At 56.1% G+C, this 15,714-nt stretch overlaps 1 protein-coding gene across 5 annotated transcripts in view; it reads right to left on the bottom strand.

The window, feature by feature from the left end:
* Positions 1 to 676: 676 nt before the first annotated feature.
* SCUBE3 (signal peptide, CUB domain and EGF like domain containing 3) overlaps positions 677 to 15,714 on the bottom strand; it is a 33,472-nt gene continuing 18,434 nt past the window's right edge. For 4 of the 5 annotated variants that reach the window (XM_084753170.1, XM_084753168.1, XM_084753169.1 and 1 more), the window contains 16 exons: positions 15,330 to 15,446; positions 13,897 to 14,019; positions 13,227 to 13,343; positions 12,407 to 12,532; positions 12,038 to 12,154; positions 11,797 to 11,901; positions 11,449 to 11,565; positions 11,039 to 11,197; positions 10,592 to 10,807; positions 10,109 to 10,270; positions 9,735 to 9,902; positions 9,105 to 9,266; positions 8,558 to 8,755; positions 8,085 to 8,237; positions 7,899 to 7,978; positions 677 to 4,436 (listed from right to left, as the gene is read on the bottom strand). In XM_084753170.1, the coding sequence (XP_084609296.1) occupies positions 4,287 to 4,436; positions 7,899 to 7,978; positions 8,085 to 8,237; positions 8,558 to 8,755; positions 9,105 to 9,266; positions 9,735 to 9,902; positions 10,109 to 10,270; positions 10,592 to 10,807; positions 11,039 to 11,197; positions 11,449 to 11,565; positions 11,797 to 11,901; positions 12,038 to 12,154; positions 12,407 to 12,532; positions 13,227 to 13,343; positions 13,897 to 14,019; positions 15,330 to 15,446 (2,270 nt within the window). In that variant the 3' untranslated portion in view covers positions 677 to 4,286. The remainder of the gene's footprint in view (positions 4,437 to 7,898; positions 7,979 to 8,084; positions 8,238 to 8,557; positions 8,756 to 9,104; positions 9,267 to 9,734; positions 9,903 to 10,108; positions 10,271 to 10,591; positions 10,808 to 11,038; positions 11,198 to 11,448; positions 11,566 to 11,796; positions 11,902 to 12,037; positions 12,155 to 12,406; positions 12,533 to 13,226; positions 13,344 to 13,896; positions 14,020 to 15,329; positions 15,447 to 15,714) is intronic. The other variant, XM_084753171.1, reaches the window with a different exon arrangement.

Genomic DNA, 15,714 nt, shown 5'->3' on the forward strand with positions numbered 1-15,714 from the left:
CCTAGAGTAGTGCCTTCCCTGAGATTTCATTTTGAGGGACAGCCCTTGACAGTCTTCTCTGGTTTTCTTTAGTCTTCTTTTTTTAATTCAGTATTATGAAATCCTATAATACTTGGGATCTTTAAACTTAAAGTTCTCTTAACCTTTCCTCTCCAAACAGGGAAGGGTTATGGCTTATGATATGTGCAGAAACTTGGGAGAAAATGGAAAGGAAATGAACTTCCAGTTAAAAATAACTGGATTGAAAAAAATAAGTAGATTGAGAGTGGGAGGGCCCTTGGCGTGTGCCTGTTATCCTGACGTCTCCGTGTGGCACCGGAATATCCACCGCGTGCCCCACTGTGTCCCTAGTAGGAGCCAGCCCCGCTGCCCTAGTCCAACAGGCACGGGACCTTTCCAGGGTTTTATAGCATGGATTATTGGTTAGAAATACAGCAAGAAAACCAGACAGGCTAAATAAATCTTAAAACTAGCAGGCTCCGCAAGGGACGGTCCCTGACATGGCTTTGAAGAAAGCCAGGGACAAGGACTTCCAGACACAAAGTCCTTAGGACTAAGGTGAGTTGGGGGAGGAAGGAGCAGTCTGGTCTGGTCTGGAAGTCAGAAGACACTTTTGACTATTTAGGATTTTCCTTGGCGACAGGACAAGCTGTGGAGATAGAGGGAAAGAGGAGTGCCAAACTGAGGACTTTTATATTTTAATAATATAAAAAAGACAATACAAAACCCAAACATTCCTTTTTACAAGTTCAGATACATAATTTTCCCCAAGTGCAAAATACTCTACGAACCACACCATTGCTGTTTACTGTTGACCGGGGTGCTTGCTGTATGGGTGGCAGTGGAAGGCAGGTATAAATACAGTGCCCGGAGAGTTTCTTCTGCATTAAAAAGAAGAAAAAGAAAAAGAAACCTTCCACACGACGATTCTTCTTTGAAACTTCGACTCACACAGAACAAGATTTTCAGCTTGTCCAAACTGCTACCGGCCTTCTATTCTCTCCAACTCTTAAAGGATTCCTAGTCCCAATAGCGGCAGAAGGGCGGACGTGTGCTGGCTTTGAGACAGGTCCAATGTACAAGTTTCCTTTCTGCTGTCTGCATAGGAGAGAAACCAGGGCAGGGAACACGCTCTGCTTGGGGTCAGTTACACGTTGCCTCTGCTCCCCTGCTCTGAAGCTCAGCAGCAAACGCAGACCCCTGTACTTGCAACAGCCTTTCCTGACACTGAGACATAACTCCCTAGTCCTTGGACACGCACGTGGAACACACACTGCAGATTCACACAGACTCATGGAGCAGACTGTACCGCTGAACTTGAAGCAACAAATCTGTCCTTTTCCACATCTCAGGGGCACTGAGCCCAGCGAGGGCTTGACGGTGATCCTCCGAGGAGCGCTGAGGGCATCGGCTGGGCAGCTACAGTCCAGGCTCTGGTCAGCTTTCTCCTGATTCTTAGAATTACCTCAGGCTTAGGGATTGGCTGGCCTGACCACCAGAGGCAGAGGGCTACAGAGGCATCGTGGTACTGCTGCTGGAGACCTCAGTGCCTGCTCGAGGTGTGTCACATGACGCTCGTAGCCCTTGTGGAAATGACTTCCCACACTGGGACTGAGCTCAGAGCAGGGTTTGTGCTAAGATGGATGAGGTGCCACGGTTATGTGGCCTCACAAGCACTGTAGCCTGCAGTGAGGCTTCTGTTCCGAGTCAGTTCATGAAGGGTTCCTGTTTACACCATCTTCCCGCCCCCGCCCCCTCCTCCTAGAAAGCTCTGTTGTCTAACCGTGCAGTCCTAGTTAGTCCCTGAGTTGTTGACTCCTCCATTGGTCCACTTCAGCCCCACAGCTAGGTGCCCCAGGGCCAGATCTTCTGTGAGTGCAGCAGCAGCAGCTCTGCCTGGCCTCCTGACTGCCAGCTTGGTTGACAGTAGTAGCAGGTCCTTACTTGAGCTCCTCCATCTTGATCCCAGCTAAGCCAGGGGCCAGCTCTTTCTGGACCGTGGGACTCATGTGCAGTCCCCTCAGCCATCGAGTAAGTGATTAAAGACGTATCCCTGTGTGTATGGTGTGACAGGAAAGAGCAAGAAGAAGCCATACCCTAATTGCATACGCTGGGAGGGACTCCCACTGTGTGGCTTTCCAGGAGCTGGGCAAAATGGCAGAGAGAGGACTCTCAAAAGTTATCCTTGCTTCTAATAAGACAGCCAAAGTTGCTTTAGGCTGCCCTGGGGTACCTGTGGGGGAATACAGACGTTCCCACTGAATGCCGGTTCACCCTGTATTTAACAGCCTTACAATAGCTCTCTGTCCCAGACAGACAGCAGACCCCCACCCCTCCCCACGGTGTCGACTAACAGATGTCCAGGAAGCTAGCTTTGTTTCTGTTGGCTGTTATGTGGCAGTCAGACTATTGAGTGTTGAATCTCTTGGCAGTCACTTAGCGTTGGGCCTGAGGAGTCGTCGGTAGCTAGTGACTGTCCAGGACTACAGCCTCGAGAATGAGAAGGGACAATTGGAGACTTTACAGGCACAGCTGGTGAAGGGCAGAGCACACGCAGAGCCTGGCCTCAGGCAGGGGCTCTACTCTTCTTTTTGAAGAAGGCCTGCTGAGTCAGGCCTGGAGCCAGCTGGAAGAGGCAGGCAGCCATGTCAGGCGCATAACTGGTTCTCGTTCCTTCACCAGCTTCATACATGGCCAACCGTCCTGTTCTAGGCTGCTCCTGCCTTCTCTGCAGAGCTGGCCCAGCCCTGGAGTTTGCCCTGCTCTTCCTCCATGTGCGCGCCAGGGGGAAACATGAAAGCTAGGGAAGGACCAGGCTCTCCCTGGCTGCGGCAGGCCACTGGCCAGTTCCATCTGCCTCTGTGACCAGGAATCCAGAGAGGCCCGAGGACAGCAGGGGAGGCCCGCTCCACAGCCTCCCCCTCCTGCACTCTGCGGCACTGCAATCCTCTGAGGGATTGGCCTGGCTCTGAGGTTCCTGGTGGCCTCAGGTAGGACAGGGGGCTGAGATGCTCCTGAGAGTCAAACTGCTATTCCCTCACCCCCAACATGAACATGCTCTTCTCTCCTGGGCAGCTATAAATAGAGTTATTCTAAAAGGAAAAAGAAACAAACAAAAAACAAACCCCCTCCCTCCAGACGACATAGAAAGACTCAAAATGATTGCACTTCTCAGATGTGGGCAGGGTGGGCAGGCAGCCTGCCAAGGGCACACACGCATTCCTCTTGCTGCCCACAGCCCGAGGCCAGAGGTAGGCAGCTTCAGGCTGGCTGCAGAGTGGGGTCCTCTTTGGTGGAGCCCACAAGCCACCTGGGGCTACAAGGGAAAAACAACTGTGTAGCCAGGTATAGGCTGGTGAGGGTCAATGGCCAGGTTTCTTTAAGGACAGCACTTAGCAAGGGAGTAGGCCTCCCCCAGGGGGCACTTAGGTGGGGTGAGGGCACGGCTGGGCCAGGGAGGACTGGCAAGAAGAGGGTTAGTGTTCAAGGCTGGCTTCTGCTTGTTCTGCAGTCAGGTGCTTTCCCTGATACATTTTCTGTTTTGGGCAATGCTTTAAAACCCTGCTTTCTGTCCTGGGGAGCTATTTGAGAGCGCTATATGTCAGGAGCGCCTTCGGGGCCCTGGCACACAAGGAAATGCCACTGCTCTCCCTTACTCGGCCGGGGCTTTCTGCCCAGTGGTATGGAACACTTGTAAACTCTATGGAGTCAGCCCCAGGCAGACGGGAGCAAGGGGCTGGCTCTACAGATGAGAATGCCAACTGTGGGCACCCCAGGGCTCAAAACTGTGTGCCCCAGCAGCCTGGCATTGGCATAAAGCTGCTATGTCAAAGGCTTCTTTGTCGGGACTCTGAAGAGTCACTCTGGGGAGCACAGCAGGGGACATTTTGACTCCTGGCTAACAAGGCACAACCCTATGATGGCCGAGGCCTTTCTTACCCACCCCTACTCCCTAGCAGGCCCGTTCTTATTCTGGGCCTCCAGTACCCTTCCAGACTGATGGGGGGACTGGGGAGGTGAGCTGGTGAGCTGGGCAGAGGAGAGAGAGCTCTATTCCTCACCCCTGGGGGGGACAGAGACAGCACTGAAGGGCTTTTCCTGGGATCCCGGAAGAAGTAGAGGCTGAGAGAAGACAGGGTAACTTAAAAGACAGAAGGGGAGAGTGCCTGGTGTAGTGACGCTTCTCCGCCAGGAGAGGGCAGTTTCTCGGCTGAGGTTGGGGTACCAGCTCTGAGGAGGGCCAGGGAGGTGGGAGCTCCGAAAAGTGGGTCTCTGGGCCACGGGCACTATTTGTAAGGCCTCAGGAAGCTGGAGACCTTGGAGCGGAGCAGCTTGATGAAGGACTTTGGCAGCATCTCCTTGTGTTTCTCTGTGTACTTGAAGTAGTTTTGGGGGTGGGCCAGCACCTCAAAGAAGGCCTTGATAAGCTTCTTGTCCTGGAGAAGACAGTTGGCGGGTGGCAGTTGTCAGCTTCAGTGGCACAAGAGGAGGAGGAAGGCTCAGCCCCTCCTGGAGTCTAAGAACCTCCCTGGCCACCCCACCCCCACCCCCACCCCCCATCCCCCGCCGCCGCCACCCTCCCCGGCTACCCTGGGCTGCTCCTGCCATCCGCTCTGCCCCTCAGGCCCTGCCTGTGGAACTATCCTTGACCCCACTTTGGCACAGCTACAGCAAAGTGTCGAGTCTGCCTTTAGAATATACCCAGGGTCTGGTCAGCTTGCCGTCTCCACAGCCACCACATTGAGCCACGCCACCGTAATCTCTCACTTGAACTATTTCAAGAGCTGCTCTGTTCCTTTTGTTCATGTGGTCCTGAGGGCTGAGCCTCGGGCCTCATGTATACTAGGCTAGTGTTCTTTTTTCCTTTCTGGATTTACTTATGTGTATGTGTGTGCACTACATGCCTGCCTGGTGCTCCCAGAGGTCAGAGGAGGGCATGGCATCCCCTGGAACTGGAGTTATGGTGGCTGTGAGCCGCTGTGGGTGCCGGGAACTGAACCTGGCACCTCTGCAAGAGGCAACAAGAGCCCTAAGCTGCTGAGCCAACTCCCCAGCCTCGCCCTCGGCAGCACTCTACTAGTAAGCTGTAGCCAGCTCTCCCCATCTGCTTGACATGGTGTTTCACCAAGTTGCTCAAACTGGCGTTGAACTCACTTTGTAGCTGCAAGTAGCCCACAGCATGCCATCCTCCTGCCTCAGCCATGTGAATAACCAAGACTAGAGGTGTGAGCCAGTAGGCCTGACCTTGGTCTCCATGTTTCTATCCTTGACCCACCGTAGATTTTTTTTCCTCCTCACAGCAGCCATGGTGGGTGTTTAGTCAGTTGACGTCATGTTTGCAACACATTTTTTGCTTCTGCTCTCTGGTTTTCCTTCCCTGAGATGAGGCTCTCCTACCCTGTGGTTTTTTTTGTTTTTGTTTTTGTTTTTTGTTTTTTGTTTTTGGTTTTTCATGTAGACCAGGCTGGCCTCAAACTCACAGCAATCCACCTGCCTCTGCCTCCCAAGTGCTGGGAATTAAAGGTACGCGCCACCACGGGTAATCTTAAACCCCTGTGACCAAGCAATCCCTGCTCTGCCCCAGGAGCAGATCTACAGGCAGGTTCCATCATGTCTGGTGAAAGTTTCTTCTTTTTATAACAATGCCAATAAATTAGTGCCGGGAACTAAACCAGGGCCTCGTGCCTGACAAAGATTTCCCCGACACTGATTCCACGCCCAGCCCTTGCGCTTTCTTTCCTCACTCACAGGGAACGTCAGGTCCCTTGTGTGGCGTGCTAGCTTCCCCTGTGGTCTTCCTCCCCTGTGGAATGACAGGGTCTCAGGGTCCTTAAACACGGCACACTACTGCCGGACTCCCCCGCTCGGACCCTCCTCAGCCATCAGCAGCGCCTTTCAAGTCTTCGCACAGCCTCTCCTGCCTGCCTCTCTACAGTGCCAGGCACCGCCTTGAACTCTCCAGGGGCTGGCGAGATAACTCACCAGGGAAGGCCCTGCCACCAAGCCTGCCACCTCAGCTTGATTCCCAAGCCCACATGGCGGGAGGAGAGAGACAACCCTCCGAGCTGTCCTCAGCCTCCACGTTTACATACCCACACATACACAACACCCATAGATCCCAACTGATCCAACAATGGACCTCCTGGCTCATAGGCTGCACGAAGTTCTAAGCTAGGTGCGGCTCCCAGCCTCTCAGCTCCACTTGAACAGAGACCCTCGCACTATACAGCCTTTTGTTTTGAAACAGAGTCTCACTATGTGGCTGGGGCTGGCCTGAAGCCCACTGTGTAGACCAGGCTGACCCAAAACGCACAGCGATGCACTCGCCTCCTGAGTGCTGGGACCACAGGTGTGCGCCACCACGCCCAGTGCAGTTGTAGGACCTTATGAGATACAGTTGCATCTTGTACATTTGATTGGCTGCTTGAGATGGAGTCTAGCGTGCTGCCCAGGCCGTTCTCTTAACTCTGGGGCTCAAGTGACCCTTTCACGTCAGTTCCTGAGCAAACAGCACCATATGTGTGCACCATCACACCCAGCTACACGAGGTGTGAAATAACAGCTCAGAGCTGGTTAACTGTATATACTGTTCTTGCAGAGGACCTGGGCTTCCAGCACCCATACTGGGTGACCTATGACCCCATCTCCAGGGGGATCTGACATCTTGGGCCTCTTAGCATTCACACGAACATATCCACACAAATACCCATAATTAAAAATAGTGGAGTTGGGTCCAGGCATGGTGGCACACGTCTTTAATCCCAGCACTTGACAGGCAAAGGCAGGCGAATCGCTGTGAATTCGAGGCCAGTCTGGTCTACAAAGTGAGTTTAGGACAGCTAAGGCTATACAGAGAAACCCTGTCTCGAAAACAAACAAAATATAGTGAAGTGGGGCCAGGCATGGTGGTGCACACCTTTAATCACAGCACTTGGGAGGCAGAGGCAGGAAGATCACTGTGAGCTCCAGGGCAGCCAGGGCTCTGTTACATAGAGAGACCTTCTCTCGAAAATCAAAAAAAAAAAAAAAAAAAAAAAAAAAAAAAAAAGAAAGAAAGAAAGAAAGAAAAGAAAAGAAAAGAAAAAAAATAGTGAAATAAAAAAAATTGGGGGCCAGGTGGTGGTGGCGCATGCCTTTAATCCCAGCACTTGGGGGGCAGAGGCAGATGGATCTCTATTAGTTTGAGGCCAGCCTGGTCTACAAAGTGAGTCTAGTACAGCCAAGGCCACACAGAAAAACCCTGTCTCGAGAAAACAAAAACAAACAAACAAACAAAAATCTTTGGAAGGGTCTTACTGTGTATCTCTGGTTGTCCTAGAACTCCACACATATAGACCAGGCTGGCCTCAAAGTCAAAGACCCACCCACCTCTGCTCCCTGAGTGCTGGGATCCAAGGTGAGGGCCACCACGCTGGGCGAGCCTCACATGGGACCCGCACTGCTCGTGCCTCGGCGTTACGGGTGTTTCTTTCCCTCTGGGCCGATAATGAAAGGCACTTAAAGGGGAGAGGGGGTGGAGGAACCGAGTTCAAGGCCAGCCTGGACTACTAAGACCCTATCTCAAAAAAACAAAAACAAAAACAAAAAAACAACGCATTGTTCTCCGTTTTACCTTCCCTGCAACTCGTGGGGGACTAGGCAGGGGACTCTTCCTGTCCTCACCTTCTCTTTCGCCTCCCCTGGGCCTGCTGCAGTGTGGTGACACTAGTTGTATCAGGTGGACTCAGCCCAGGCCTGGCGCGGGCAAGCCCTGTACCTCTCCCTCGGGAAGTGGCCATGGAGGAAGCACATACCTCAGAGCCGGGAACTAGAAGATCAGTAGTGCTGGCACTTAGCATTGTGCCAGCACCTTGGTGCACGCCCACTTACATTAGCTGCCAGAGAAAATGGCCACTTGCCTTTAGGATCTCCTGGTGGTTTTCAGAGGCATAGAGCCGGCCATCCCGAACTATGTCTTCCACCAGCTGCTCGTAGTCCTCTGTAAAGTCAACCAGGTTGGGGGCTGAGGGGGGGAACTCTCTCTCTGTTCTCCTGGCGCCCTCCCAAGGCCCGCTGACCCCTTCCCCTCTCCTGCCCTTGCTCACCATCGTAGGTCACATAGGGAATCTGGAAGCCGCGGGCACTGTTGGCCTCGCTGGTCTTGAAGTTGATCCAGAGTTTCCTGGACCGGGCGGTGAAGGCAATGGGCCGCTCGTAGGTCTGGCAGGTCTCGTAAGTGGTGATGGAGGACGGGGAGGCTGGCAAGGCAAACATCAGGTCAGAAGAGCACTGGGGCCGCGACACACAGGCCAAGTCACGCTGGCAGAGGCTCCCTCTTCACTGCGTGACGGTGTGGTGTACCGACGTTGACATTTATGAGGTCAGACGGCAAAAAGGCTGGGGCTGGACTCTAGCACACCAGCATCCTGGCCCCACCGCTAGCTTCTTCACCGCTCTCCCCGAACCCGCACCTGTCACCGTGCTAGCTTCAGTCCCCCAATGGTCCCACTGCCCCGCTCTTCCTCTTTCCCAGCCAGATCCCGCCGCCCTGCCCTGAGCCAGCCCTGCAGTCACCCACAGTTCTTTCTCATGACCAGCACGTCCCCACACTCGTCCTCGGATGGTAGGAAGATCTCGGGGACCACGATAAGGATCTTGCGCTTGGGTGGGGGGTTGATGTTCCAGATGCACTCCACGCCGGCTGGGTAGTTGCCCGGGTAGTTGGGAGACTCGATGTAGCCAGTAAATTCGCCTAGCTCCCCACCACACTGCCGGTCTGCATCCATACACCCCAGCAGACAGAGCAGGAGGGAGATGGAGAGAGCCAGCTCAAGGGTTGGAAGGTGGAGGACAGCCACCGCCACCATGCTGGCTCACAAGTTCTGGGTCCAACCCCCTCCAACCTCCTCCCTGCCCTTTTAGTATCTGGGAGGGTGCTGCAGGCCTCGGCCTGACACTGGCCTAGAGCGGACTGGGACCGTGTGGAGGTTGGACTTGGCTGCCCACCCACCCACCCACTCACTCACCAGCCCTGCTTCCTGCTGGCTGGCTCACCCCCTCCCCCACCCCCATGTGAGTGGCTCCAAGGTCTCTCTCCATCTCCCACAGCCTGGCCTGCCACATACTCTTGCACTGGGCCACACTGGTAGAACCATCAAAGTCAGTGCTTGTATTTCCTGGGCAGCGGGTGCAGAAGTTCTGCCGGAAGTCTGGCTGGTAGGAGCCCACGGCACAGCGGATACAGCGATGGATGCTAGTGTTGTAGTAGTGGCCCGGGGAGCACTGGACTGCAGGCAAGAGGGAAGGAGGCATGAGCTAAGATGGTAGCAAAATAGGCAGCTGGGCCATGGATGGGCAGGACACATTTGTCACCTGTGGTTGGGAGATCAAAGACCCCCAAGTCTCCCCAGGGTCCCTCCCTACCTTTCCCAGCCATAATCTGAGGCCAAGGAAAAGAGACTTTTCCAAGCGGCCGGCCTCAGGCACTGAGAAGTGTCAGGCTGATACAAGAGCTCAGCGCGGGGTGGGGGCCACCCAATCTGCAAGGCAGCCTGGACAGTGGGGCTGTGAGGGACTTTGTCCCCAGGTTGTGCCCAAGGGACAGCTCTGAGAACAAGACTGTGTTTGGTCAGACAACTGGGTCCTCCCCCCTTTGCGGGAAAGATGGTGGGATACGATCCTGAGGTCTGTGGAGGGGGGTGTTTTGGAGGGCAGCTGAGTCAGGGACGCCCTTGTGGGGTGGGTACCCTGCTTACCTTTGGTGTCACAGTCCTGGAAAGAGACCGCCCCCTCATGCTTGGTAGTGAGGCCTCCACCACAGGGGAAGCACAGGGTCCGTCCCGCTTCAGGCTGGTAGGTGCCACGTGGGCATGGCTGGCAGGGCTTAAACCCGTCTACTGAATGGTGGCCAGGCGGGCACTGACCTGTAATGAAGCAAGGACCCAACTCTGATGGGGTGGGTCCTGAGTCACTCTGTGGGGTCACCCAGCCTTAGGGAGCAGAGGCGCATGAACAGGGCATCAACTAGGAGAAGAGCCTGGAGCCTGGGCCTGCCCTTTGGGAGATCCCGTGCCCGTGGGCATCCCAGTGCCCACCCTAGCCCAGCCTGTGGTGTTTGTTCCCCTGGCACCTGCACACGTGGTGACGTTGGTGGCTCCGAGAGGCCCGTGGGCATCACTCCCAGGGCAAAGGTCGCAGGAGAGCTGCCCTTCCCTCTCCTGGAAGGTGCCCGCTGGGCATGGCACACACTGCTCCGTCTGGCCGTGGTAATACGTTCCCTGCGGGCAGCTGACTGAGGGAGAGTCGGCCGCGCTAGCCACCCCCCCCCCCATCTCCCACCACCCAGGCCTAAGACTCCCCTTCCCGCTCTTCCAGATATGGGGGAAATCTATCAGGGGACTAACAGAATCCTACGTAGAGAGGTCGAGTCAGTGTGCCTGGTACCCTTAGCCCAGCCTGGGACCAGGAGAGGACCATGGGCAGGAGTGTCTTCACTGCCTCACTATTTGAGAACTGCACCTGAGGCAAAAGGTCCTGCTCTGCTCTGAGCCAGGGCCGAGTTGGGCCTCCCCCACTCCCCCCAGCACCCTTGCTTCCCGGCAAGCTTCCTTACCACACTTGGTGCCTGCTCGGTGCTGCCCGGGCCGGCAGACCTCCACTGGCTCTGTTCGGTCCCCAGCTACCAGGCCCGGCTTGTGGGCTAGCTCGTAGTCGAGGCCTGCTAGCCGCAGCAGGAACCGGTCCTGGTTGATGGACTTTCTGAGCATCTTCAGGGACCCTTTCAGTCTCCGCTCCATCCGCTGTCTGAGGCAAGGCAGCCCACAGCCAGCTGGCAATGGGTGGCCGTATGAGTCAGAGAGTGGCGTGGGGGAGAGCGGTCAGAGTGTGAGGGCAAGGGAGCAGTGGCAGGCGAGATGCAGGGAGAGGGGCAGTCCAGAGTACAGTGCGCCACGTCCTTCCCTTCCCCCTCCTCCCCCACCTTGCTCATCTCTCTCTCAGACCCAGGCCGTGTGTGTGCCCTCCTCTCTGGCCCTCCACGCAACAGTGTCCCTAGGCCCACCTGTCGTTTCTTCAGCTCTGACCTCAGCTTCTAATTCCAGGGTGAGCCGGGTAACCTCCTTGCCTGGAGGGGTCCGGGCCCGTCGGCCCTTGCCTTTCCGAGAAGAGTCACACTTAAGGTGGATGAAGGTGACCTGGCAGTCAGAGCAGGGGGCACCACCTAGAAAGAGAGGCCTTGTTAACCTCACACTCGGGGGCTCCACCCCAGATAGCCCTGAGCCCATCTCTGGCTGCACCCCTCTCCTCCTCTGGCCTACTCGGTGGGTAGGGATGACGGGGGACATCCTGGGTCTTAGCCTACAACAGCTGCTCTCCCTTTGCTGTCCAAAGTTTGGGGTACAGGTGAGTCACCGGACGGAACCGGGCGGAGGGTGGAGAGTTTGTTGGAACCCACTGGAGTGAGGTACAGACCTGGGCCTGGGACTCTGCTGCCTTCCTCCACTTTGCCTTTGTTTCGCAGATGAAGCCGGCATTTGGCGTCCTTGATCTTGAAGGAGGCCCTCTGCTTGACCGGGAGCACTGCAGCCTCTGGAGGGGCGAGAGAAGCTCAGCACAGCTGAGGCCCTGGAGGCGGCGGTTCAAAGCCGAGTCATGAGGTTTAGCTGGGGAGTAGGATGGTGGAAACCCAGGGTACCAGATAGGAGGGCCAGGGAACTAGAGAGTTACAGAGTAAAGCGTGAGGTGTGGGAGAAGTCGGCCAGGGATGAGGGCAGAACGGCGGTGCTTAGGAGGAGAGGCCGCCTTCGGGCAGGTGCTCACCGTGGCAGTGGTTGGAGGTGGCGTTATTCCCAGGGTGGACGGCTCGGGCTGGAGTGGCTTTAGAGCTGGGGGTCCCACAGCTCACCGTGAAACCGTTCTCTGACTCTGAGAGAAGGAGTCTGTCACAGCTCTGACCTGCCTCCCGAGCCCCAGTGTGGAGGAACCCAGGGACCAGGAGCTGCTGCACGGCCAGTCTCTCCTCCCTCCTCCCCAAGCCTTCCAGGCCCCTCCTCCCTCATACCTGGCAAAAACCGGGCCCGAGAAGGGCAGGTCAGGGCACAAGTGTCCTTCTTGCCAGACCGATTGCAGCTGAGCATGGCTTTTGAGGCCCCAGGACTGCTCTGACATTTCACTGGCTCTAGGAAGGGGAGCAAGGCCTGAGGATATGGAGCATGCCTTGCCCACCTTCCCCCTTAGACAGGTAATGCAGAAAAAGAGGTTATTTGTGTGCCGAATTAAAGATGTGCCCAAGGAGACAGCCCATTTTAAACCAGAAATGTCCTGTCTAACCCATTTCCCCACTCTTCTCCCCCCTCATACCTTCCCACCAGATCCCAACCTTCCCCAGAAACAGCACTGCCAGGTCTGTCCAGCAGAGGGCACCACACACCTGTGCAATCCTTCCCGTTCCAGTGCAGGCGGCCCTGACCAGCTGGGCAGGTACACTGATAGCTGCCGGGGGTGTTGATGCAGCCAAAGCGGCAGCCTCCCTTATTGATGCTGCATTCGTCCACATCTGTGGGAGGAGTAGGGAAACAGATGGGCAGTGGTGGTGGAGGAGCAAGAGGCAGGGACTGGGCTGTACGTGAGGACCTTTGGTAAGTGCCTAGACACGCTGAGGTACCCACGGTGATTGAGTAACTTGGAGATCTGCTGTGTATTTACAAATCTGTCAGGTGGGCAGCTCTCATATTAACGTCTTCACAGATACTTAAAGGGTTCTCTGGGCTGCAAAGAGCTCAGCCTTCTGCCCCTATTTTCTCCATCCCCAGCCAACAGCAGCCGTTAAGCAGGGACCAACCGAGCAGACCAGCCTTGCACCCTCACCCTCTCACTGGGCTAAAGGGTGCGTGGCTCTCTGGAAACAGCGACTGGGATGGAGGGCAGAATTAGGAGGCGGTCTGGGCATGGTGGGAAGAGAAGGCAGGAGGATCAGGGGTTTAGGGTCACCTCTGCGAACAGTGGGTTCGCAGCCAGCATGGACTACACAAGACCCTCAAGCATCTTGCTGACGGATGCCGTCTGCGGACATCACCCCCTAGCTGGCCTCAGGAAGCTGCCTTTCGTTTTATCATGTTGGAGGGAAGACTTGACACATGCACCCGAGCGCTGCCGTTACCGCCAGCCGGCACAGGACATCAGACACTTGGAGGGCGAAGAGCTGAGGGGCTGGGGCTGGGAAGCAGAAGGGGGTGAGCTTGCTGGCTTACCCCCGCAGTGGGTGACACCGTATAGTAGGTAGCCTCGATGACAGAGACACTGGAAACTTCCTGGTGTGTTGACACACATGTGGTCACAGGTTCTATCAAAGGAGCATTCATCTATATCTGCAGGAGCAAGGATTTGAACCGCTGAGTCTTGGGCTGCCTGACCCATGCCCAGGTGAAAGACTTCGGAACTGAAAGAGACCTTAAGTCATCCCAGAGTTATGGCTGAGTGGGGCCAACTTCCTCTGTGCCCTTTGTCTGGGGATTTGGGTGGTTTTTGTTTGTTGTTTTGAGACACAGGATTTCTTTATTTTTATCCCTGACCATCCTTGGAACTCACTCTGTAGACCAGGCTGGCCTCGAACTCACAGAGATCCACCTGCCTCTGCTTCTAAGTGCTGGGATTACAGGTGTGCGCCACCACGCCCAACCTGGAGCTTTTGTCAGGAACCTGGGGGCCGTGACCTCGCTGTAGCAGGCCACATTTGGGGAAAATCTGGTCTGGGAGAAGGAAGGACCACCATTGCTGTCTACAGCGTAACCCTGCCCTAGACACACTCCCATGGCTCCTGGGCTGCTTGGAGTCTGGCACCCCTGGACTCCCCGTCATCTAAGAACCCATCTGGAAGAGGTCCCACCCCCCACCCCCGCCCCGCGGCCCAGGCCTGCTCACCCTGGCAGCTCCTTTCGTTGATGAGAAGCTTGTAGCCTTTCTTGCAGCTGCACTCAAAGCTGCCCACTGTGTTTCTGCAGATGTGGTCACAGCCCCCGTTGTTCAAACGGCACTCATCTATGTCTGGGGCGGCAGACAAATAGAAGGAAGGACAGTAGTGAAGGCTAGGGCAAACAGGAGCCGGGGGAAAACCAAGGAGGGCCCTGGCCTGTCCCTTGTAGCCTGGCTGTCACCCTCTGTCTCCAAGTCTGGAGACTTCCCTGTTTGGGATGTCCGGCCATTAGTAACACCACCTCTTCTGAGGCTGAGTCAGGAACCACCAAGGGCAGCAGGGCACAGCTGCCTGGAGTTAGGGGAGCCCCAGGTGGGTCTGCATCCCTGACTCCCAAGACCAAAGGCGGGTTCCCCTTTCATGTCCTGACTCCTGTCACAAAGGCTGGGTCGGGAGTGCTGAGCTGGTGGCCGTGGTTCTGTGGAGAGCCTAAAGGGCAGCCTTCAGGGAAGAGAAGCTAGCCCGCAGAGGCCAGATAGAGCTTCCAAGAGAGGGCGAAAAGCTGAGGAGACGTGAGGACGAGGGGCCAGGCAGGGGACTGGGCTGGACCCATCTGGAAAGCCTGGCAGCTTTGACACTGGAGGGGAAAGGGGCGGGTGAGCAGCTTCCTTCCTGAGGTCAAGTTCCCCAAGCTGGTGGCAGACAGGGCCCAGGCAACTCACCACTTGTGGAGAGGAGGGGGCCTGCCTGTCAGCAGTCCTTCCCAGCAGGAAGCCTCTCAACTGCGGCTGGCTGACCTGTGGCCCCAGCCCCCCCCACCCCCACCCCTGAGTCCCCACTCCTCATAACTAGGAGACACAGACGTGAGGAGTCATCACTTTCAAAATGGCTACTCTGCCCTTTTCTTTCTCCTCTTCCCCAAATCCTGGCTAACTGGAAGGTGCAGAAACAGAATGGCTACTGTGGGCACTTCAGGGGGAATGACAGCTACGGCCGAAGGCTCCCGTGGGACAGCGCTGGTCATTCGTTGACAGCTCATCCATCCCCAGAGCATCGAATGAGCCAGGTGCAGTGGAGGAAACTGGGACACCACAGCATGTAGTGGCCATCCAGGCTCTGGTGTGGGTGCTCCCAGCTCGCTACTACAGCTTTTCTAAGGGAGAGATTGTTCTAGACCCACTGGGAAGCTCTGAGGAACGCAGGTTGAAGTGTAAAAACATCTGTGACCGAGGCCCAGAGTCAGGTCAGCTGTCCTTCAGCCCGGGAATGGCAAATGTTCCCCTCAACTCGGACACGGCTAAGAACCAGGGAGGCTTGGCCAAGAGGCCCCAGAGTGACAGGAGAGGCCCTGGAGCCTCGTCCTGGGTTCTTTGTAAGGAGGAGGTTGAGCTGCAGTGCTGAGAGCTCTGTCCCCACCTCACCTTCCTGGCGGAGGTCTCACCTTTGCAGGTCTTTCTGTCTGGCTGCAACATGAACCCCACAGGGCAGCTGCAGTGGGCGCCGGTCGCTGCATCGTGGCACTTGCTGTCGCAGCCTCCGTTGTTGACGGCGCAGGTCTCTGTTGAAGGAGGTGTGGGTGGTACTGGGGTTACTGGCCTAGAAGGATGCCAGGCTCCGGTAGCAGGGGCCTGAGGGAAGGCCTCAGCCACCTCACGGGGGTTGCATTAAGCGGAAGCTCCAGCCTCCCCTTCCCTCCCTGCACCCACCCCTCACAAGTGCAGGAAGCGCTCCACATCCCTGCCCCCTACTTGATTGAAACAAGGTGGACAGCAGTGAGGCAGGTACAAGCCAGAGCTGTCAGGCAGGAATGTGCCGGGGGCTGGGGG

This window comes from Acomys minous, assembly GCF_964271855.1.
Source record: "Acomys minous genome assembly, chromosome: 13".
Taxonomy (NCBI): domain Eukaryota; kingdom Metazoa; phylum Chordata; class Mammalia; order Rodentia; family Muridae; genus Acomys; species Acomys minous.